Source organism: Oxyura jamaicensis, chromosome 1 (genome assembly GCF_011077185.1).
Source record: "Oxyura jamaicensis isolate SHBP4307 breed ruddy duck chromosome 1, BPBGC_Ojam_1.0, whole genome shotgun sequence".
NCBI lineage: Eukaryota > Metazoa > Chordata > Aves > Anseriformes > Anatidae > Oxyura > Oxyura jamaicensis.
The window spans coordinates 59492450-59516759 of NC_048893.1; the positions used below are offsets into that span (position 1 = coordinate 59492450).

Below are 24310 nucleotides of genomic sequence, written 5' to 3' on the forward strand. Positions count from 1 at the left end.
CTAAGTTTTTAATAGGAAAAAGAAGTAGTGGCTTTAAACTCACATTAAACTTGCGGAAACAACTAATTTTTCAAATGATAAAATGGATAAGTGGATAAAAGAAATCATAGCTCATAGTTTCAAAGCACCTCTACTATATGGTATAAGTCAGAACTACCTTAAAGGACAGCAATCTTTAACGAGTATTGTCAGGTGCATTTCCAAATTACTGCGCTACAGCTTAATGCATCATTCTCTTGGAATGACAGAAAAATACACTTAACACAATAATTAAGAGAAAGCAGAAACCTGCTTTTTACTTCCTGAATCTGAGCACTTACTCAGCTCACCATTCACCATTCTTCACCTCTGGTACTATCCTTTCATTCCAGATGGTAAAAACATTTGTTTCAGTTAGAACACAACCAACTATGCCCTGTTACAAAGTCACCCAAAAAAACACATAAAAGCGATAATTTGAAATATATACAGTTTAATTAAAAATATATGAGATTCATTTGATTTTCTGCCAAGTAAAAGTTATGCAAATCCTGATTACACACTGGCCAAATTCCTTTAAAAAAAGTCTGCAACATTAAATTTGTCCATAAAGCTTTTAAAATAAATATAGCCAAACATTACTGATAAGTTTTAGAATACAAATATGCAACTGTATATATTTTGATTTAAAATTTGTTTCCATCAACTTTATTTGTAACAAAAACGTCACAATCTATATCCCATTATCAGTGTTATCTCTTTAGCATACAGGGTAGTAGATATCTTCAAAATTCTGAATCAAATGATTTTAACCAGTTAAGGAACTTGTGTTTCATGCTATATAAACAATTGGTGTTAAAGATGTGTTAGAGCTTTGCAGAGAATAAGAACAAAGATCTTACAAACTAAACATCTAAACAGTAATGAAGAGAAATTTTATCTCTCCAGCAAGATTGAGAACTGTGTCAGGCTTCATATATTTTCAACATGAAAAAATATATTTACTTTAGGGAAAGATACATCTTTATTTGATTTTCTCCAGTTTACTGTGCATAACTTGCTTCTTTTTAAATTTATAGGAGAACTGCAGTGACCAAAAAGCTGCAGAGTGCATATTTGGAAAAAAATACTGATTTTAAGAGGAAAAAATAACCATGCTCATAGATTCAGTGATGCAAACACAAACTACTTTTTACAATTCCATTTAAAGCATACAGGTTCCATCTTTTAATAAATGGACATAAGCTGCAGGAAACTGACAACTGCTTGCTATTTCTTTTAAGAACTGAAAGTATCTAGTGTTTCATGATTAGACCACAAACTTGATGACTTTAGGCCAGAACATTTTCACTCTGCTGTCAAAAGTAAATTGAAAGTTACCCAATTACAAATAATGGCATTTTTGGCTGCACAGTACCATAAGCATCTCACTCTTACTTCCAGGAACAACTTTTCATGTAAATTCCAGTAAAAGTTCCATGTATCGAGAATTATTTTCAGTAAACAAAAATTAAGAATCATAAACTGTTACCATTTCACCAATACTTTTCTAAATACTTACTTCCTTTTCTCATGAACATTGCAAAATATTATTTGCACTAACATATGCAACGTTACATTGCTTCCGGATACTTGTGGGCTTAGTTCCTTCACAAAACTACACATCTTTCAAAATAGTCAATCCTACAATGTTTACACTGGCAGCTTAATCTGTCACAAATGCAAACTCAAAAGTCAAATGATTTATCTTACAAGCATAAACACTGAGCATGAAAAATGGGGAACTCTTGCAGGCTTTAGATTCTATACTATTAAACTCTGCATGAAAAGACCTATTTTTTTATGGAGCCAAAAGCTCTCAAATATTATACTCAATGTCAGAGCAGAAGATCCCATTAGAGAACACTATGGAAGTAAAAAAGTTATCATTAGACTTCAGATGTTTTTCCTCTTAAAAAATATTTGTATATAGAAGCTGCAATAGTATATGCAGCAGAAACAGAACAGCTCCAATGAAATCTGATTTTCACAAGATTAAGTACATCAGTCTCAGCTGATGACTAACACCCACAGACCTTCCATAGACAATAGCACCAAGTCAAAGCCTCGAATTATCTCACAGAGTTAAATTTAAGGAGTGTTACGACAGCAGGAGTGGACTTTGGTAAGGTATTTCTATCTAGGAGAAGATTATGCCATAGAGCACGGCCACATTAGCTGACAGACATCAACAGCTACAAAATCTTCAAATCAGACAAGGACCTATTGTCAACCCTAAGGCTGATTTCTAACATCATTAGTGTTTGAAATATAAACTTACAAAAAAAAAAGCATATTAGATCTACCATAGAAAAAATGATCATGCTGAACATTGTAGTAATTCATGAAATGAAGGACTTTAAAGGCCTTTCAGAAGTGAAGTTGCTATCCAGCAATCCTGTCCCAGGCACAAAACTCTGCATTTATCTTTCCTGCTGTGCCTGTTGCTACCACTGCGCCTCCGTGGTCCACTCCTCCAGTGGGTTTATCAATTGCCAAAACCAAAGTGTCTTTAATAACGTATATTATCCACAACAACTTTGTTTGTCTGCTCTATCATGAGAAGGCTCCCAATTTTGGGTCAATTTGCAGCATTCCCCAAAGTTCAGGAAAAAATTATTCAAAAAGCTGAATGCTAGATTCAAACTGGAACATCTTTTCAAGCCGCAAATAACTCCATGGTTATCTAAACTAGAAGGAAAAGTTAATTTTAACTATATTGCATATGAGTACATATGCATATTGTGCAGTCTCATACATATGAGAATACTCCTGAAGCTTTAACTGTGAGTAAAATGTACAAAGGCCTGGTAAGCTGCCAAGTCCATTTAAAGCACTACAAGTTGGTGTGCTTACATACAACGTATAGACATGCTATACTACGTTGCTGCTCACTCACAGGCAGCAGAGTAAAAATAAGTGTTGCAACCTATTGACAAAATTAGTGGTGACCTCAGAAATCAACAGAATTGTGTTAGGTACACAGCTGTCCCACCACAGGCTTGTCATCATCATCTTGCCAGCAAGGGATTTCCTCAAAGGCACACATGTTTTTCTATTACACATTACTCATATTATATTTGAGATTTGCTTTCTTGGGCCATAACCAGACGATACATTCCATTAAAAACATTTAAAGAAGGTAGAAATAACAAGTGGATTTTTTTTTTTTTTTTTTTTCAGAATTAACCTGGGACAAAACCAAATTATGGTTTCTCTTTCTCCCTGTCCCCCATCACATCTGGCTAGAAACCCAGCCTAAACTCAAGTGGACCAAGTGGTTTTTATCATTCTCTCTCTTTCTCTATCAAATTTTAGGTACCACCCATATTTTGCAAGGCTCTTAAAAGCCCAAATTACAGCTTCCACATCTCTGAAACCCAGATTGTGTTGCTATTTAAAAGATGTCTGACCTTTTAGACTGTTGATCAGATGCAAATCCCACTAAGTTAAATGGGAGCTGAAGATAGACAGTAATGTAAATCAGGATTTCTTCATTTAGTAAGACTCCTAAATCTGTACTCAGTCTAACTTTAGGCACCCCAGTTTTGGTCCAACACATTTGATCCACATCAGCTAGGAGCCTGGTGAAAGCTAACCTGAACCTCTCTCGGGACCACCAAGTTTCCCAGTGATTGTACCCAGCATCAGTATTTTCTTGAAATACCACAAACAGTCTGAACCAAGTGGGGATTCATCATTCTGCACCATTTCAGACCGTATGTGCCTGCTGTTGCAAAAACATGCTTTAGGTCAGCAAAGAGGTAATCGTCTTTAATTAATTAGACTTCCTGCCTGGATTCTTCAGTTACACAGGAATAAGGAATGAAATACCCTCCAGAAATTCAATAGCTGAACTCTCAAAAACAGCAACAGCAAGGCCTCCGAATAAAATTCTCTTTTCCTGGACTATTAGATGTAAAGTAAAAAAATCACAGCAGTTACGGACAGATGTATCTCTACCCCCATCGTTCTCATTTTAATTTGTGTCCATCAGTGAGACTATGAAAGAGGAAGATTCCTGCAACACCAAAAAGCTGAGTTCTGAAACTTGATTTGATACTATCATTCCAGCCATGCATTAGTACACTGTTCTATTTTGCATGGCGCCCGAATTAAAAAAAGCAGGCAGCTTGCTCTTGTACTGTTAACTGAAGGAAAGTGCAGGTGCAAGATGCAGCCTCACAATACGCGAAGAACTCTGGGCTACATAACAGAACTAAGGGGCTAATACCGCTAAGTGAAGTTCTCAGCTAAAGTCGTCAGATTACATTGTACACGTGACTACTAGGCAAGAAGGACACAACACGTTCTGGAATTTTAAATAAGGCCTCTTGAACAGTCATTAAGAGTCTATAATGGCTAACAAATCTGATTAAGTTATTTAAGTACGATCTCTCCTTTATAAATTTAAGCTGACCGCTTTTGGCCAGTTTTGATCTGTACAACCCATTTGAGTTCACAAACAGCATTTATTGCCAGTGCTGCACTGAAATACACAGACCTTTATCCTTCTTTCCCTAACTTGTGTTATCCTTGTCATCAGTACTTTGTTGGTAGAGACAAAAAGGTTTCATTTTGATGGCCATTACAGAACAACATGCGAGGACTTATTTTAACAGTTTGTATTTTAACAGTTTTGCAAACAGAATCCCAGGATTTCCTAGTATCATAGTACTTGACTTTTTTTGCAGTAAAGTTTTCCATTATTTACAATGCTCTAACAAATCTTTACAAAAAGGGTTTTTCCACAGTGAATCACAAACTGTGTATTTTGGGAAACAGCACTTCAAGTACAGATATATAACAGTGAGAAATTATGTGGGAAGACAAAAATCATTGATGTTTTCAGCTGCTGTGATACAGAGTGCTTCCAAAAATGTAGTAAAACCTACCAAGGAGCCCCTGCAGCCTCTTATCCAGAATAAAAGAGAAGTGCTATTAATACTATTTCTACTTCTACTGAGTCAAACAGCTATTTCAAATATTTAACAGTGATTTCCAGGGGCCTGTTAGATCAGAGATGCATGCTCACACACAGATGTAGGAAGAAGTCAAGAGCCAGGATTACCTAAGAAAGGATTTTAGCTACAACACAGAAGCCACACTTAGATCAGAACACAGCCAATGCTTACTGCATTAATTATTTCTTCCATCCAGAACAAACAGAGAGGTTTTTCTTGTAATCATTTTACATAGCCTTGATAAGAGTCCCAAAGCTATTACTAATTACAGCAATTAGAAGAAAATTGTATGGTTAATGACGAGTGTTCTTTTCTTTCTTCTGTTCACTTAGTTTCCTACCCCTGCATCTCTCACGCATGCTCAGAAACATCTCAGCAGTTTTATTCTCCGTCCTCAGCCCCCCCTTTCCTGTCCGGACAGGAGGGAGACAGGCAAGATGCTAACCTAGAGCTTCACACTACTTTTTCCATTTCAAGGCAGCTGGAAATGGTAACACATACAGGCTGGAAGGCCCTACGCCACTTGCCTAAGAGTCACCTTTTTAAGGCCGTTGCTGAGGAGTGACAGATCAAGGCAGGGAGATGTCCCTGAATCTGAGTAACTTCTCTTTCAAGCATAAATATACACTGAACTCAACATAGGACATGTCAATTACCTGCAATATTTCAAGTCATCTGCTCTTCTTTCACAGTCAATTGATGAATCCTGAAGTGATGGTTTCAACAATAGCTGTCAGTTTTAAAATTCTTCTCATGTAAGACGTGTTGAACCCCACCCTCAGAATTAAAAAAAAAACCTGCCACACAAAATTTTGTCTTCACTCTTTGAGACGAGCACAGAAGCAAAAGCTTGTTAGCTCATATCTTCTTAAGCAACTGTAACTAAGGCATAAATTCATTTTTATTTTTAAATGAGGTGTAGGTCTTACGTTCAATGCAAAAATAATTTTCCTAAATCCTCTGAATTCTCAGTTTTCATATTTATATTTTTGTCCAGTTCTTCAGCTTTCCTATGGATGCTTCCCATCTCTTTTATTCCTTTTAATTGAAATACTATCTGGTTGCCAGGTTCAACCACAACTTTACTTGACAAACGCATAGAGGCAGTTGTAACACAGAATACCAGGTGCTCCAAGTCCTTTCTGTGAATTTCAGCAGTTGGTAAGAGGCATGATATAAAGCCATATACGAGTACAAAAGAACCGAACAAATCCAATGGTACTGGAACTCTTTAGACCAGAAGATGGATAGCTGTCAAGCTTTCAGTAGATATCAAGAAGCCATGGTTTTGCAGAAAGCAATACAGCAACAAACTGATGTTTGCAACAGTGAAAGGCAATAGGACTGAAAGCTAAAGTGTTCATCTGCAGGTACTTATCTAGCAATTCGCTTTGGATAATTCCAACTTTTGCCAAGAAAAGCAGACAACATGCTTGCTGATAGACCTCAAGAGATGATCAACAGGCAGAGTCCACAGAAGTCCTTAAGTGTTGCTCAGTATTTATGGAAGATGCAAGACATATCAGACCAGTGGAAAGAAGGAAAGAGAAGGCTGACACCATCACCGTAACAGAGTAACAAATTTACATAGAAAAATTCTGGCAAAAACAGGATGATACTGCATATTACATCTTAAAATGAGATTTCAGCAAAACAATTAAAATACGAGAAGTCAGAGAAGGCTGGACAGAGTTTGAAGTTGCACAGCCTTCCTGTTCAAGCATATATTGGAGATACCACACAGACCATAGTGTCAAGGCCTATACTGAAGCCCTGGGAAAAGGCAGAAGTCACACATAGAAGATGTGATGATGCCCAGGTATGGAAAGTGAGCAAGAGGCCCGACAGCATACAGTGGCTCCAAACACAGGTAGCTTGCTATTTCTAACGGATGTCAGAAGGATGAGTTATCTACTGAACTGCTTAAGCTACCCACACGTACTCTGCATAATTTCCTGTTCTTTTTATGCATATCTAAACTACTGCATTTTCTTAGTTCTGCATTTTCTAGAAGCAAATATGTTCTTCCCCACTTTATCACGCTACATTTGCAGCTTGTTGCATATGGCTTTGTCCTTTCATGCTGCGGCCAGGGCTGTCCCGGCGCTTTTTTCTGATAAACAGAGGAATACAAAAAGTTAAAACATTAGCTCCAGTAGTGACAAACTACATCCAGATAAACATCTGCAAAGTAAATTCTGACAATGGAAAGCAGCCCTTGCTCTTGACCAAGCCAAAAACAGCCAGAAGGATTGGAAAGGTGCAGAAAGGTCGCACCAGATAACTGTTGCTGCATTGAAGTGAATCATCAAGGGAAGACAGTAATCTTGCTTCTCACTGTATCACGTATGTCGTAATGTATTTCCTTCTTTTCTTTCCGTCACACTTAGTTCCACTGCAGGAAATCTACACACTAAACAAGTGACTGATTTGCAGCATATAATCCTATTCACTTCCATTAATCCATCCAAGTGTGATCTAATCCAAGTTGATGACCATGCAAAGAGGAAGTTTCCCTCTCTCTCACCCCATTTTCTAGGTTCTTGACTCACAGCTGCAACCTCTTCCCCTTCCCTAACACTAACCACAGCTCTGGGACTCCATCATAACCACATTCAGTCTACTAGCTGGATGGCAAACTGATCCAGCAAAACCAGAATATTTTCCTCTTGGGTTAATGACTCCAAGTGGCTTAGCCACTACTGGTGCTGCAAATACCTGAACCAAGGAAGCAGAGGAACCTCTTAGCAAAGAGCTGGAAAAAAAACCCTAAGGCTCTTCATTGCAATGATGGTGGGCTCTTTTTCACAGGACTTGCTCCTTTACGGGATAATTTATCTGAAAGAGGACCAGCATTACTTGTCATAAGACTCTCTTCATGACCCAGTACAACTCGGTGTGGCAGAATACCCTGCCCTGTCCAGCAGGGCTCGCATAGCACACGGATGAGTCTGAGTTACTGTTATGTCTCAGCTGCACATGGAACCAAACTCAAACATCTACTTTAAGCTTGACGTTTTGTAGTCACTAAGCATCCCAGACTTCCCACAGTTTTTACGCTATTGCAATAATTTCTGGGTAAACATTTATTCCTGTACATGGCCTCTTCCCTATCAATGAACTATAGAATAATTTAAAAGCTTCCAGTGTAGGGATGTCACTTTTAATTTACATACAAGCAAGTGACAAATGGCTGTACCAAACTAAAAACTCCATGACCTGAAATCCAGACTTAGTAGCCATTAGGCTTATTATTATTGCCATTTGATTCACCACTTAATAAAACCGACATACATTCAGCAATATTAAATACAGATATCTGGAATGACTGATTCAAGTTTACATAAACACCGGTGTGTTTATATACCGCTGAGTGGTTAAAATAGCGATTAACACGCCTTCAATCCTTATTTCATATTAGCAATAAAGAAACTACAGAGGGCCTCATTTGACCTTAACAGTTAAGGACATTATGTCAACACTCGTACAATCAGGCTACCGCCCTGCTCTGACATGGTAAGATAAAAGCTAGAAATACCTGAAATAATGAGATCTTTATTTTTAATTACCCAGTGCCATTAGGCAGCAAGCACAATTAAAAAGACTACAAAAGAGAACTGGTTGACCTCCAGTTATTTCAATACTTGAAAGACCCAAGAAAAGGGCAGGGTTTGGAGCAAGCGATACCTGTTCAATTCCTAATAGACACAGCTGATGCATGTGGTCCTTTTATAGTTTCTTAATGGTCCTGCATCTACGCAATTTCATGAATCAGGAGTAATGAAAGAATAAAAAGATTTAATTTTTAATTAGCTTACAAATTAAATGCAGCTTTAAAATATTACTCCACCCTGCAATTCTATGCATTTCTGTAAGAAAAATCCCTTCTACTAATAACAGTTTTTGTATTCCACAGGACTATATTTCAAAAGGGGAAAAGAAGGGGAATTCAACTGCTTTAAAGGCAAAGTTAGTCTTATGTTTCCATGCACGTATATTTGCTTAAAAATGCAGTCTTTATTATATTTGTTTTCATTATTACTATTATTCTTTTAAAACTACATATATAACTTTTCCCCCTGCAACAAAAAGGATGCCTTACATTTCAATTGCACTAGCATTAACTGTTACAAAATGCCACTGATCCTCCCTTACTGATGTGTATGAATTCCACAGAGCTCCCTTCCACCTCCTTCCATCTCCAAAGAAAAAAAAAATAGGTTTCTATTCCACAAGGGAGATACACTCTTACTACAGGTATTCTTATTTCTAACATCAGATGCTTCACATAAGATAGATGATGTACCAGTGACCTAACCACGTTTGTCCACAAACTTACCTCTAAATATATTGATGGTGGGTTATGCTCTCCTCCAAACTTGTCTAGCAATGCTTCTATATGCTCTTGTGTTAATTTAATCATCTGTTTGATATTCCACACCTAAAACAGAAAATGAAATACTGTAACTTAATTAAATCCTAGAGAGCCTATAGAATCAGCCCTACACCAAAACAAATTACAGTTTCTAGATATTTAAAAACAGAAGTCCATAATAAAAATATTTGAATATCAGTAAGTGCACAAAGCTATCCTGCTCATTCATGGTCAGTAAGACACATCTTACTTCCCAGATAAACAGAGAATTCAGAACCAACGGTATAACCAACTTTTAAGAATATTTTGGTTTTATGTTTATCAAATCCATATTCAGCATTTTTCTTGCAAGCCTCTGTAACCCAGTTCCTACAGTACTACCAAGTTTGGTGGAGTTCTATCGAGCTGTAAGTAATCTGTGCCAACACATTCACATAACCCAGACTTAGTGCTATTTGCATGGTAATACAATGTCTCAATCTTAAGTACTTTCTTTAGGGTGAATTCTACATTCCTGTGCCTTACAAGTTTTCTTACAGGCCTTGGACGTGATCTGAAAGAAACATTTACCTCTAGTGCCCAGAGAAGACTTGTAGCAATGTACTGTGAAACAACTCAGGTTGTTAGTTATTCGTCACAACATCCTGAAAGAGCCAATTTGAGATTACTGTAGGGAAATGGTATTACGAACCCTAATGCTAACACCTAAGAAGGCACCAAACCACGAACTCAAATCATTTCAAACAATAACGCTACACTGATTTAAGAACCTACTTAAACCCAACAAAAATCAGAAATTTATAGGGCATAGAGGGAAGAAATAGGAGAACCTCTTCTTCACAGGCACTGTTGTTCAGACAATTTACCAGGAAAAAAAAAGTCAGAGTTAACAGACCCAGAATGGAAAAAAAAAAAACAGAATGGAAAAAAAAAAAACAACACGCACTGCTTCTTCCAAAGGGATCATAAGGACTTTTGATACATCTTTCAGTTTAACTCGTATCTATTTCATGGATTATTATAACATATACAACCTCAAGACTGGGTCTGGACCTGTAAGTTATCACAACTCCTCTCTTTAAAAGGAAGATGCAACTAACGTAGTATTCTATAGCATATACCAAGAACAGGATCCAACCCAAGCTGGATCAAAACAAGTCTTACCAGTCTTGAGATATTCACAAAGAAACAAACTCTAAAATATAGTCCACATTTTGTGCATCACCGTACTTAGCCCACTCACTTAAGACATCGGTTTTCTGCCAGTAAACATTAATCTTAAAGATAAGCCATTCCCTAAAAGAAACTAATATTTGATTCCTATCTAGCTCCAGTTTCAGAACAAACAGGAGAACAAAGGTTTCATCACGAAGCTACTTTCAAGCAGAAGCAGTTTGCTGAGGAACAAGTAACCTGAACTGCCAAGGGTGGGGGGATACCAAAGAGTACAACATTCAAATACTCTGTATGCAAACTCACTTAAGGCAACTGGGGAAGTCAACTTGCTTCTTAACTTACAATCACTTCATCATGTGGAGTTAGGAACGCTAACCAGCAAACAGGAAGATTTCTGCATTTTGCTAATGCTTTTCCCAAGTTGGCAAGTGGTAGCCACATTCTTGGTGAAGGGAACAAGCTTGAATCAACACCCTATGCCAACTAACTTGTTCAATAGAGGAGTTTTAGACGTTTAATTGCTTTACAAATGGTAATGTGCTATTAACTTGGCTACATACGCAGAAAATCCATGGCAAACTAAGGAAGCACGCCTCAGGATTGTTTTCAGAAAACAAGTTTCATTACTATTTAATGCAACTTTTATTATTCATTCTGGCAGTTCTACCTACAGAAGTCATCCTCAGCATTTACTACACCTTAACCAGCATCAACAACTTACTACACTTGTATGCCTGCCAACAGTGGGGAGGGAAGGTGCTTCGCCGACAAAGTAACCTGTTGGATGAGGTTTTTCAAATACTTTTTTGAAGATTGATTATAAGCAACTTCATAGCTCATAGACTATTTCCTATTTTGTGTCCATGACAGCAACATTGCTTTCTTTCAGAGAAGCTATAGAATTAAAAAAGTAAAAAAGCAGCAACACGCACCTAAGAAGCACGTTATTTAGAAGATGGTGGCAACAAAACCTAATGACAGCCTTGAACAGTTCAAAGGACAGAAGTCTGCTGGTTATATTAATATCATGATAAGAGCAAAAACTCAATGACTAATGAAAAAAATACAGAAATTTGAGACTTACTGCCAGCTGCTGGATTACGGCAAAAATTTCTCTACCTGGAGAAGCTGAAGTTAAATCTACTGCACGACAATGTTGCTCAGAGCGGCTGGAAATGATGCCCTGAATTACTTTCTGAGCACTAAAGTAAGAGCCTGTCTGTAAGAGAATCTTGCAGGGAAACTTCGCACGGATTTCTATTACCTTAGAAAGGCCACTCACACAGTTAAAAGTACACTGAAGGCAGAAGGAAATTTATCAACGTCAACCACAGCACTGAGTCATTACTTGTTGCTCACAGAAATGGAAAACCTATTTCGTGTGCCATATTCATCAAAAGTCTTCTGACAAGCTGAAAAAACTCTCACAAATCTAGTATTGACTAGCATACTCTCTCTGTAATCAAGTATGCACCAGAACACGACATGGCAAGTTTCCAAGCTTCACAATTCTTTAAGTAGCAACTCTTACTACTTACATGAAGCTACCTTCTGCTGTTTCCTATCAGTGAAAATAGTTAAATAGGGTCACTTGTGGTCCTGAGCATCTCTTATCTAGGTAGCTGATGCCCCTTGATACTCAGCCCCTGTGAAAGTATATAGCATCCTATTATGCAGGATCTATGACTACTGCAATTTAATTGAAGAGACTTAAGCCTTTTCCTAATTGGAGTTCAGAAGTGGTGCTCTGTGCAAGTTACCTCGTGTGACCTGAAAACGCCTGCTTCTGCACACCACAGCGCCCAGAGCTTCCTCCTCACAAGAACTATGCCGTACCTGCTGCACTTGCACAGCCAGCAGTCCCAGCCTGCCTTTTTTCCTTTCAAACCTGCATGTTCTGGTAACTCACCTCACCCACGTTTGCATCCTGTGCCCCAGCCCAGCTTTAAAGACCTTGGGCCGGGATAGTCTCTCAACACCATATCCCCACCACGCACATCATACAGGTGTGGAATTTCATGGGAGCGGTGCGCATAAACATGCTCATAACAACAAAAAAAGATTAGGGCTGTCCTTTCTTAGTGACCAGCAGGCTTCTCCAGTTTTCTTTTCGTTCTAGTAAAAGCATGAATAAAATGCAGATAAAGGTACTTCTGCGAGAAAATTACTGCCAAGTATCTCACAGAAGCGCAAAAACTGATGCCAGCCTAAGAGATGGTTGCTAGAAATATTGGTGCATTTTCAAGTACGTCTGCAACGATTGCAACATTGTCCACAAGCAAGTCCAGCCACTTCCCACGGGAAGCAGCATGGTTATTTGAGTGTTTCATTGTAGTTCCACAAAAAAAAAAAAAAAAAGTAATGAATCCTTTATATCTGGGATAACCTTATTTTTTCCTAAAAAGCCTCAAATAAGTTTTTCTGCCTTATCAGGTAGCATTAGGTTAAGGTTATTCTTTATCACAGGAGATGAGATTTGATTCTCCTTTTAGCGCTGCTGACAGAAAGAAGCTGACGCAGGCTAAAATGGATACAGACAGACGGAAGACTGGAGATATTCCAGATATTCTGGAATATATCAACTCGTATCTGCCCATTGTGGATAACCATGCATTAATTTTGCAAATAAGCACTCCCTTGCAACGTAATGAAAAGATGATGACCTATTTCAAGCCAGAGGCAAGTCAGATACAGTAGGAGGCCAAATCCATTGTATTAAGTGAAGACTGGCTCTGCAACATGCGAGGCTATAAGCCATGAAGTTATTTTTGCATCCCATGCTGCTTGTCAAGAATGCACTGCCTGAGACAGCACAAAGCACGCTGTCTTTATACTTCTTGCACCTGGCACCAGTACCCAAGCCTTGCAGCACATCCCAGCTCTAAGCTCTATGATTCACTCTTTGCAGAAGACACCTGAATGTTTGAATCTGTTCCGTACAGAAAAGTAAGTCATTCTTTGCACAGACATGGTGTATCCTGCATTTGGATTCTCACACTTAATGATAATACTTGAATTGAACAAACAAGGTGAAGTCATTTAAGAACTGATTTGAAAACTGTTTTACAAGCAGGACAGAATCATTGATACATAACCAATACTACTCTCATCAGCCCCTTCAGGCTTGCTTCTTAGAGAATTAATTTGATTGTCTGGCCCACTGAACGAGTACCACGTCATCAGAAGATGCTTTAGAAAGCCGTCATGTAGGAGCTCATTCTTAGCTGAACTAATGCCTTCATGAACTTGAAAGTGAAGTGTCGGAGTGTAAGAGGTGAGAGGACACATGATTGGGGTTAGTACCTCAGCACCCCACCTCAGGGCTTGTACATCAAGATGCAAAGCTTGCGTTTTCCCTGTGTCTTTGCCAAAAATCACCATTACCGCTTTCTCACATTTTGGTATCTTTCCTGGGATACTTTCTCCCCTCACCAACCTGGAGTGGTGCTAGCACTCTACCTGCCTCTTACAAAACTTTCTCCCCATTTTATGGTGTCATACGCTGAAATATGACAGGTACGTAGAGCGAAAAGGACCATCTTTTCCTTCTTCTTTTCCTTCAGGCTCCAGCTTTGCTCCATCTCTCAATGGAAGCTTCTCTCAAATTGCACATTCACTGTGCTCATTTTTGCATTTTCCCTACTCTGTTAGCTCTTTATGCTTATTATATTTTCAGCAGGTTGTTTTTTTTTTTTTTTTTAGAATAGAACGGGTATTATGAAAAATACTGAGCTGAAAACCTACTGAACTGAAAACCAGCTTGCAATGAGTTTCACGTAAGAGTTTACAGAAGTGACTTAAGTGCCAACGTTAAGACTGCCCTTTCTACTTTATCTTCCCCAACTTTTTATTCGTGTTGGCAAATCATTTTATTGCAGCTCATTTCTGAGATACCAACTTTGACACTGTATTTTCATTGTTGGCTAGGCAGACAGTTAGAACAAGCCTGTTAAAGTTTACCCTCATAGGGTAGTAAACAAGTTACAGACATTACTATCTTCAGACATTATTGTAACCACAGGAGAGTAGTCTCTTTTTCTACAAAAGTTTAAAGTCTCTGAACATATCTTTCTACACTGATGAAGAATGGCCTTGGCGAAGATGTACGATAGCATGCTCAAGAAGTGAAGGTCTCAAGAAGAGTTGCAGCGTTTTTCTGTACCATCCTGTCTGATTACACCTAGGTAAGCTAATACAGTAAATATGGTCAGCTGGCACCTGCTGTAAGCATGGCAATTAGTAAAATATTAAGAAGGTTTCGAGCTTAAAACTTCTTTTCCATTTAACAGGTAACATTTTTAGGAAGGAGAAGGCTTATTCTTATCCCTCTGTAACCAGTAATGCAGGCTTTCAACTGTTTGTTGTGAAACTGTTTATGTTGAGCAAAAAATGACTAAAACCCAACAGCCAACAACTCCCTCCCTACCCCAAAAATCTAGGAATCATCTGACCACATTCATACTCAAGTATCTGAATTATAATCTTTGAAGAATTAGCACTCTATCTGAATGAGAACTGCAGAGTAACTCTTCTGCAATAGACAGACGTATTCGATAAAGACTTGCTTTCTTTACCAGGAGACTTTCACCCCACAACCATCTTAGTACTACAACCACTTAGTTTTTACTTAACATCCTTGCATCTCTCATTTACTTGCAATCCATCAGTTGGAAGTGATAGCGATCTGTGTTTTTTCCTTCGTTTAATTCTAAAGGCAAATTGGATTGCTCATCGCTGAGCTCCACTCTTCAAGCAGAATAAACAGCTTTTCAGTCTGTCAGCTCTTGCCTTTCAGGTTGCCTCCTTTTAAAAGGAATTTGGACTTCAAGTGTTCCTTCTTTATTGCGAGCATTTAAAAATATTTTTGAGATACAGTGACAAATTGTAAAGGATAAAATTTGATAGAGTCTTGAAAGATAACCAAGAAGTTTATCCCTAAGCACAGTCACCAGGGGCCAGTGGGTGCAGTTACCGAACTGCTCGTGCCCATCTATCTCCCCCTGCTCCCTCCCCTACTCTCCCTCTGGAACCTAAACCTTTGTCTGAATCATTTCAGTATGCTTAACCAGCAAAATATTTTTTCTCTCTGTTGAGGTTAGTTTTCTGCCAGTCTAGTGTGCAAAAAGAGCTTGGCAAGGACCCGGTGACCACCGGAGCTGGTGCAAAACCCACCTTTCCTCTCTGCAGCCCACAGGTCAGCGATTCAGGCCACCAGGAAGCAGCAGCCTTCCTGTTCAGCTTCAGTTCGCTTGCAGGCCCCCACTTTTCCAACACCTGCCATCTTTGCTGCTTGCTGCTAAGCAGAATTTGCCTCTAAGCAGCACGACAAGGAAAGTTAACAAAAGCTTTCTATTGCAGCAGAACACAAGAGTGTGAAAAATAAGAGGCGTTTGTATCTGTCCTATAAGTCACTAGCCGCCAGTTGCATGGCTTTCCGTGATCTAATGAGATCTCCTATTCCACATTCCTTTTTTGTCTTGCATTACTACTAGTCCCATTTATTCACTCTGGAAGTGGCTCGGTAGCCAGGAGTATCACACAGATCACATTCTGGTACAACTCACTGCATTTACATTTACCATTAAAAAAAAATATCTCCCTAGATTATTAAAGGTTAAAAAAAGGGAGGTAGGAGGAAAGAACCATCCAGATTTCCTAACCTAAGGACACAGTTTTGTTCCAGAGAGGTAACTACCGTTGACTCCCGGTGAGTGTTAATCCCATCCAGCGGTGAGCTTAAGAAGGAGCCACTGCTGTGTACACATCAGGCTGTTTCTCCACGCACATGAAGCTGAAGACAAGTCATACCAATGATGGAAAGCAAGCAGCCAACCAGCTAATTACAATAATTGCATATAAGAAGCGAATGCGAGTCGAGCAGAGCTCTGACACAGGTTGGGTCACATTAATTAAAGTGACAAAACAAAGTCTCCCCTGAACTGCACAACCTTTTCTGCTCATTCCTTGCCAGAGCACACAACTAATTAGGCTACCCAGAGAAGATAAACAGCACCTACTTAAAAGTTCATCTTATCAATCCAGAAAATAATTTTCCATACACTTTCAATAACCAACCACTAAGCTGTTACTACACAGCGCATGTGTTTCCTACTAACTGGTTAGAAATACATTCTTATTTTAGAAGAATATATTTGTATTTCAATAATAAGCATCAAATACAAATATATCCTATTAGTTTAAGTGGAGCTGTGATCCAACAAAGCAACTAAGGCATCTCATTTTTATCACAAACAGATCTCCAAAGCCTCAAAAGGGCAAGTGTGTTTTATAAAGTAAAAAAAAAAAAAATCATAACAAGCCAGGTACAAGTAATTTGCCCACAATCTCGGCAAACAGTCACAAATAGAAACTGCCATAGAAACCACATTTTCCTAGATGGCATTTCTGTTCAGCTCAGCAGACCAGGCTGCCTACTACCTCTAACAGCACCGTGGAAAACGAAATAATTTAAAAGGCAGAACTGGCTCCTTGCCATTCATTGTACAAAGAGCTAGGAGGGTCTTTTTAAAAAATAAATTAATCAAAACAAGACACAGCACACATCACGGTAGGATGGTGAAAAGAACCATCTATTCCAGAGAAGAAAGGAAAAAATGCTGAAAGACCTTGCATGTTGGTTCAGTCAGACCTGAACCGATCAAACTGGAGAACTATTGATCACATAAAGGCTGCTGCAAGAACCATAACCTGTGATGACTGAATCGAGAGACTGGGAAAATTTTCAGCTACCAACACAAGCTTAAGAAAAGTCACAGGAATTTATTCTAACAAATAGCATTCTAGAAAAGATACGAAAATACTGAAAGCAATCCTTTCTGAAAGCTACCTCAGATGACACTAAAGACTTGCATTTAAATCTATATTACTTAAAAGTGGAGAGAACGCTTGACCTATTAAGATTTAATGAATAAATTTACAAAACCATTTCAAAAGCTGAGGTGTTAATATACAACCACCCAGATTTTCCAAACACCTCGACGCTACCAACTTCTGAAAGTCAAGATAATGTTTTATTTCATGTTCATTTTAGTGCTTTTGAGGCACTATTAATGCGTAACTTGCAATAGAGAGAGGGGAAACTAGGTGTGCTACTCACACTTCAGACACATCTACATTCAAAATGTGTTCCCTTTATCCAATATGAACAATAAAAGTTATGGGTTACCAAACCTCTGCTCCAAATGGTCAGAAAGCATTGACTAAACACAGTGTAAGTGCATCTGAGATGTATTTACTACTTATCAGTAAGTTTAACAACAGCTTTACTAATAACTGTACTGTTTAAGAGGGCTCACTGCACTACAGTGAGATATTACCGCTGGTATTCCCCTTCTTGCGGGAAAAAAAAATCCTAGCAACCTCATAATGCAGCACAGTTTTAATCAGTAAGTACATTCTGTTCACTAACAAACTCGATTGCCTCCCAGACATGAGATTTTTAAAAGAAAATTGGTACCCTGCAAGCAGAAATTTAATCTGCCTTTCATACTACATTTTGTGCAGGTATATTGAGAGAATGACAAAAATACTTCATTTGGCCAGAAGCTCAGAAGGACAAACCCCATTCTGAAAAGAGCACAGGCTCTGGTTCAGGATCCTTACTGTTTACATGGGTCTGAATTCTCCAGGTGGGATGACAGCTGCAGCACTGCTCCCCTGAGAGCTCCCATCCGAACAGACAGCACATTCGGGCAATGGGGATGGATGAAAACTGCACCTTCAGCCTTTTCACCTCTTTTTGCAAGGGGCCACAAGCATAAACTGTCATTGGAAACGGAATAAAGAAAGGCACTGCTGCTGCTCCTTCCAAAAAAAAGTTAAAGAGGTGGAGTAACAAGTCAAACACTTGCAGCAAGGAGTTTAAACAGGAAAAAAGGCACGTAATTCTGCAACAAGCAGCCTTGTATAACTTTAGAACTGGTCGCAGAAGAGGAAATCAGTTGCATAAATATGTATTTCATCATTTTAGAAAGAAGCTGTGTGCAGGAGAACAGATTAAGAGGATTGCATTGCACGCCCCAAAAAGCTCAAGAGCAAATGGCAGAAAGAAACTAAAGCAAAGAAAGACGCATGTTGTACGCTTCTGTATTCTGTACTAGCCATGAGAAAGGAACCGTGTACACACAGAGATGTGTGAACAGATGAAAATCACGAAAACCATCTCACACCTCAGAAAACTGAGTATCGTACCCAGAACTCTCACACGGTCAAAGCTGCTGGGAAAGTATGCCTGCTACACAAGAAGCCCATAGAGGGCCTTGGCGTCCCTGGCACGCTGGCAAAATGATGGCATGCAGTCATAGCTCACGGCATGAAAGGTGCACTCAGAAACTATCCAGAAAAACCAAGCACGATTGCTACAGCCTACACAGGAAACTCAAGACCACAAAGACCTAACGTGTCAGGATCTGAGCCTGACAAGTCCAGCAAAGAAAACTTCAGCCACACAAGAGCTCTCATTCAAATATACAAAGGAAAAACGAAGGCCAAAGTAACAGGACAGCGGTGACCTTAAAAAAAACAAAAGGGTGTGTATGTGTGTCAAACCCAGCACGCTAGCACTGCTCTCCCTAACCACATTCTTCTTGTCACCTACTGCGCAAGAGCTTTGGAGCTCACCAGCCGCCTTGCTGAGGAGACTCAGTCCGCTACTCTTGCGGAAAACCTACCAAAAGTGACACCAATCTCCTTCAGCATTTGTGAGTTGAATCAGCTTGGGAGAGGATCTAAGTGGCACTCAGCTGGCGCAGCGCGGATCTGGCCGCAAGTACGCAAAATGGCTCAAGTGGCCCCTCTCGGTGGCGGGGCACCCTTTGATCAGCTTCAGCCTGACTGCAGCGATGGGAGCAGCGTTAATCATCAGGCACTACGGTTATGACGGGGCATTGCTGCTACACCGTGCGCTGCGCTGCCCTTCAAAAGGGGGTTGCTCAAACTGAAACGTACTGCAGAAAACTTACGCCCAGCAGAGAAGTATCTCCAAAAAACTGTTAAACCTGCAGATTCTGCGTAAGGCTCGGCAGGAAGATGGTTATCAGTGTCATGCTGATCTGAAGCCTCCTTTTATTACTTTTCCAAGTACAAATAAGATCCTATTTCCTCTTATGTGAAACTCACCCTAAAACATGCACATTTTCTACAGGTACAGTAATTAATAAAACTAAACTATAGATTTGTTACAAAATAACAAATCTAAGTAGAATACTGGAGCTTTAAGGACTTTTTTATTATTATTAAGAGATATCTCCATTAAACAAACAAAAAAACAAAAACAAACAAAAAAAACACATCTCATCTCATCCCCAGTACTTTTAACTGCATACAACAAAAGAATTGCCTTTCCTAGCTAAAACAAGCGTCAAGAAAGATATTATTAGAACAGCTTTAAAAATAAGACATCTTTAACAACTACAACAAAGTACAAGTAGAAATAGAACTAGCAGCTGAAGTACCAACATAAATTCACAACAGAACTCGGCACCAAACGCCTTGTATCCAAGCTGTGGATATCCACACAGACTGAGGACAAATCCCCTGATATACCCAAGCTTTTCAGAACCTACCGGTCTATTAAGCAAATTTTGTGTAATCAGAAGAGCTACTACAGAACACAGCTGTTAATCCCATTGCCTTTTGGGTAAAACATCATAAGCAGAAATCTGTTATTAAACACCCCCACCAAACTCAAGTATTTTAAGGTTGCCTTCTAATGACCAATTTACCTTGCCAAGAATAAATCACAAAAAGCCTAAGGAGAAAAAGACAAAAGGTTATTAAAATCACTGTCTTTTCTAGACCCAGCTCAACTCACCCCCATCATTCCTGGCATATGTTCATCTGTGGAGGTGACAGAATCTGTTAATAGGCATTTTTCAAATAATCTAAGTCTACTTTCCTGCTTCACTATCCCTAGCCATAAAGGAAAAGGTCTGATAGTAACCTGAAGCAATCTCCTGCTACCATTTACATTCACTACTCCCGGCAGTCATAACCACCAACCTGGAGAACAAGTTATTTGCGCTCTTCTTGGCATCTTCCATTTATTTTTTTTAAACAACCTCATTTTTTTTTCAGTCTTTCCTCAAAGGTCTGTTCTAGACTCTCGTAACTTTTCTCTAGACCCTCCCCAGCTGGACAACGTCCTGCTTGAAGCTGCAGCCCAAAGTCCGACCAAGCACTCAGCGAAGGCCTTTCTGCTGCTGTGCAAAACAAATGTGCTGTCTTTAGAGATACACGCCTGCAGAACACTGCCTACGAGATGCTCCATCTCCAGCCAAAGCATAACTCGTCCTCACAGTTAGATAGGATGGCATTCCTATACTGCAAACTTAGCTCAGTCACTGAACACAAATGCAATGAAACTTAATTGCAATTTTGGGAATACATTTCACATCAAATTTCAAAAGCAACCCAGTAAAATAATGCTTCGCTTTTCAACTTTCCAAAGAAGCAGCACATTTAATTGTAAACTCTTCAGTGAAACATATTAAAAGTTATTCTAATTCCCTGCATGATAGGTTCCCCAAACGCTACTGCAACAAAAATAACGCCGGCTTTCCTTATCATACCAACGCTACTTTATGAGATCCCACCAGTTATTTCATTTAAGTTTAGAGGCATCTGTTCATTCTATTTTTTTTTTTCTTCTTCTTAAAAATGTTTTGCAAGATTAAGGTTTCTAAATATATAGCTAATATTTATGCAGGATAAACTCCAGCATTGCCACCTAGGAAGAGATCAGCTCAGGGCCTCAGTTCACAACTTCCAGTCATTTTTGTCTTCCAAAGAGCACTTCAGGGCACAAAGCTCTGAGTACAGAAAATCCTATTTGAATTATTTAATATTGGTGTAAATAATCTCTAGCAACAAGATCAGAGCCTTTCCTCCCAGCTGTAACACACACTTCACCGCATCAACAACCCCACAACGCTCTGAAAACCTTCCATCCAAACAGTCCCTAGTCCTGAGAACTCATCGTGGGGTAAAAAGCCAGCCTCCAAGCCCCTGGATGCCGGCACTCATCCCAGGCCTCCTAACAGCAGAAAACAGAACGATGAGGGGAAGAGAAAGTTTCCTCCTTGATTCACTTGCCCCTACTCTTTACAGGTACTTCTTGGTGGCCTAAGGATTTATTTCCTAAATGTTCCATTTTTATAAGCGCACATGCAACCGTTCTTCTTAATCTTCAATTGTAACATAGAAAAAAACCACTTCAGCAATTATTATACTCTTATGTAATGACTTCATTATTTGAAGATTTTTAGTATCAGCTCTCAGGATACAAAAGGCAACTTCTGAAGCAGTAGATCAATTACTTGACTAAAAATTGGCCATGATTTGAATGATAGGGCATAAACTTGTTTTGCAAAGCCCCAAGCCTTGAGTTTGTAAATAACACTGCAGTAGTTTCAACCAACACTTGATTATGATCTTGATACATAACACCTCCTTTACCAGGGGACTTCAGCTGACAAGTTTGTGTCAGCTTACTTCAAGGGCTGTCAAAGATTATTCTTGTTTGCCTGCCTCTTAAAATGAGAAACTCAGTGCAGAACTGAAGGTTTTCCTCCCAGAAGCCAGGAGCGCATTTCCTGAAAGACTATGGAACTAAAACCTTTCTAGGCATCTCCTCAAAATAAGCGAAGTTACGCTCCTTGACGGACTTGCACTAAAGGTTACTTTTAAAGCCTAGACTTACATTCTCTCGAAGAAACAAAACAAAGCACTAAAACAGGCACTTAAATTAGAGCCATGAGTCAGTTATAAGCACTTCAGCATTTTTCTGACTTATGTTACCTCAAATTTGCATTAGAGTTTACGCCGGCTTGTTTTTGTATTAAGGATAGCTTCTATTTTAACCTTATCAGCAATTTTTTGGTCTTGACTTTTATTAAAACTAGTTTTAGATGATGTAATACGTGTACTTAAGCCATAAACAAAAGTTAATTAACTACAACTGAAGGAGGAACTAGTTAACTGAAGAACTAAACCACTTCAAAAAATAAAAATTCTAGCACCAGCTCTGCCTTAGACCTGTGTGTTTTGTTATTTCCAATGTATTAAGAGTTTGCCTGTAAATAATACAGCAGTACCACACGCTTCTTAACCATGCACACATGAACCCATACTTGAGACGCAGCAAGCTCTCAGCCGGCAGGTGTTCCAGGAACCAGACCTTCTTCTCTCTCATGCGTGGACATTAGATGTTCAAGGGGAAAAAAAATAAGAGGACAAAACCCTACACTATGTAATTTAGCGTTTGGAGTCAAACCTACCAACCTACGCAAGCTAAAACATTTTTGAAGCGACACCTCCTTTGGTATGAAAACTAATTTAAATAACTCTCGTCTCCTGCCACTGCTTTCTTCTCTCCCCTCCCTTGCACTGCAGTTTATTTACCCCACTCAGCTGTATCGATATTACTGTTTCCAGGGGCACAAAATAAACCAGTTACTGAAATGATTCCACAGAGATCTGTATGATTTTTTTTATGGCAGAATTAGCAGGGCACTTCCACATAGAATTGCACCAGCACAATCAGGGCGATACAAGTCAGCGAGGTGCTTTTGACGCTCAGTTTGCTGCTGAAAGAAAGTGTTTGTTAAACTCCCCTCTTTAGATACTTGGATTTCTCAACCAGTTGAGTTTCTCCTTACTCAGGAAAGGAGAGACTGGCCTGGCATTACTCAAAGCGTTTAATCACCCTGCTGCTTAGGTGTCAAATACGTGTACGCTGCTGAGTTTTGCCTTCTCTCAGCAAGGTGAGCAGGTAGCTCCTTCAGATGGTCGAATCAACCTAATGTCTCAAGAGCAACAACATGGGAAGGCTCCTTCCCTGTTTCCCCTCTCGGCCGCCACCCAGCAGGAGCTCTAATACTCGCCAAACTTCTCAGCTCATGAACCCCGCTATGTTCCACAGTGCTGTTGACAAGCCGAAGGGATAAACGCCGGTCTTTTCTGGAGAGATGGAGCCAAACAGGACCCCTCTGCCAGCTGACGATCAAAGCTTGCTCACCAGAGGCAGGGACAGAGCAGGGCCTCCCGAGAGCACCGAGGAGCCGCTGCCTGGCGGGCTCAGACCTCGCAGAGCCACCGGGCCCCGCTCACAGAGGGGAGGCCCTGGACTGGGCACGCAGACCTGCTCGGGAAGGATGAGCTGAACTCATCTGCAGCAGCTGCAGCACTGGCCGAGGAGGCAGGGGCTCTGGCACCCGCATTCACCCCAGGCACGGACCTGACACACGGCAGTTGGCGGCCCCCGGTGCCTACAGCACCAAAGCCTGCGAACTACCTTGCACCGCTGCGTTTCTCCCCGCCGCCCGGGCGCTGCAGCAGCGCTCCCAACTTCAACTTCAGCCCCGGCAGCACAGGCAGCGCTGCTCGCGGCGGGGCCGGGCAGACGGCTCGCATTCCCCGGGCCCCAGGAGGCGCGAGGCCGGGCTGCTCCTGCCCCTGCCCCGCCGCCTCCTCACCCTCCCGGGGAAAAACCACGCAGCGGGCTCCGAGCCCCGCTCCTCACGGCTACCGAACAGCCCGGCCGGGGGACACACGGCGGCCCCGGGGCGCTGCGGCCGAGCACCTGGGCGGGCCCCGCCGCCCCCCCGCATCCCCCGCGGCCCCGGGGCCGCAGGGCGAGCCGAGGCCGCGGCCGCTCTCCCCGCACCTCGCCCCTCTCGGCGGCGGGGGCCCGCGGTGCCTCCCCGTGGGCTCACCTCCTCCGGGATGGCCGGGTCGCCGCCGCCGCCAGCCGCGGCGT

General features: G+C 40.4%; 1 protein-coding gene across 2 annotated transcripts in view; it reads right to left on the bottom strand.

The window, feature by feature from the left end:
* BRAF (B-Raf proto-oncogene, serine/threonine kinase) overlaps positions 1–24304 on the bottom strand; it is an 84513-nt gene extending 60209 nt beyond the window's left edge. For both annotated transcript variants that reach the window (XM_035342781.1, XM_035342790.1), the window contains exons 1-2: positions 24267–24304; positions 9322–9423 (exon numbers count right to left, since the gene is read on the bottom strand). In XM_035342781.1, coding sequence (XP_035198672.1) covers positions 9322–9405 — 84 coding nt within the window. In that variant the 5' untranslated portion in view covers positions 9406–9423; positions 24267–24304. The remainder of the gene's footprint in view (positions 1–9321; positions 9424–24266) is intronic.
* Positions 24305–24310: the final 6 nt, after the last annotated feature.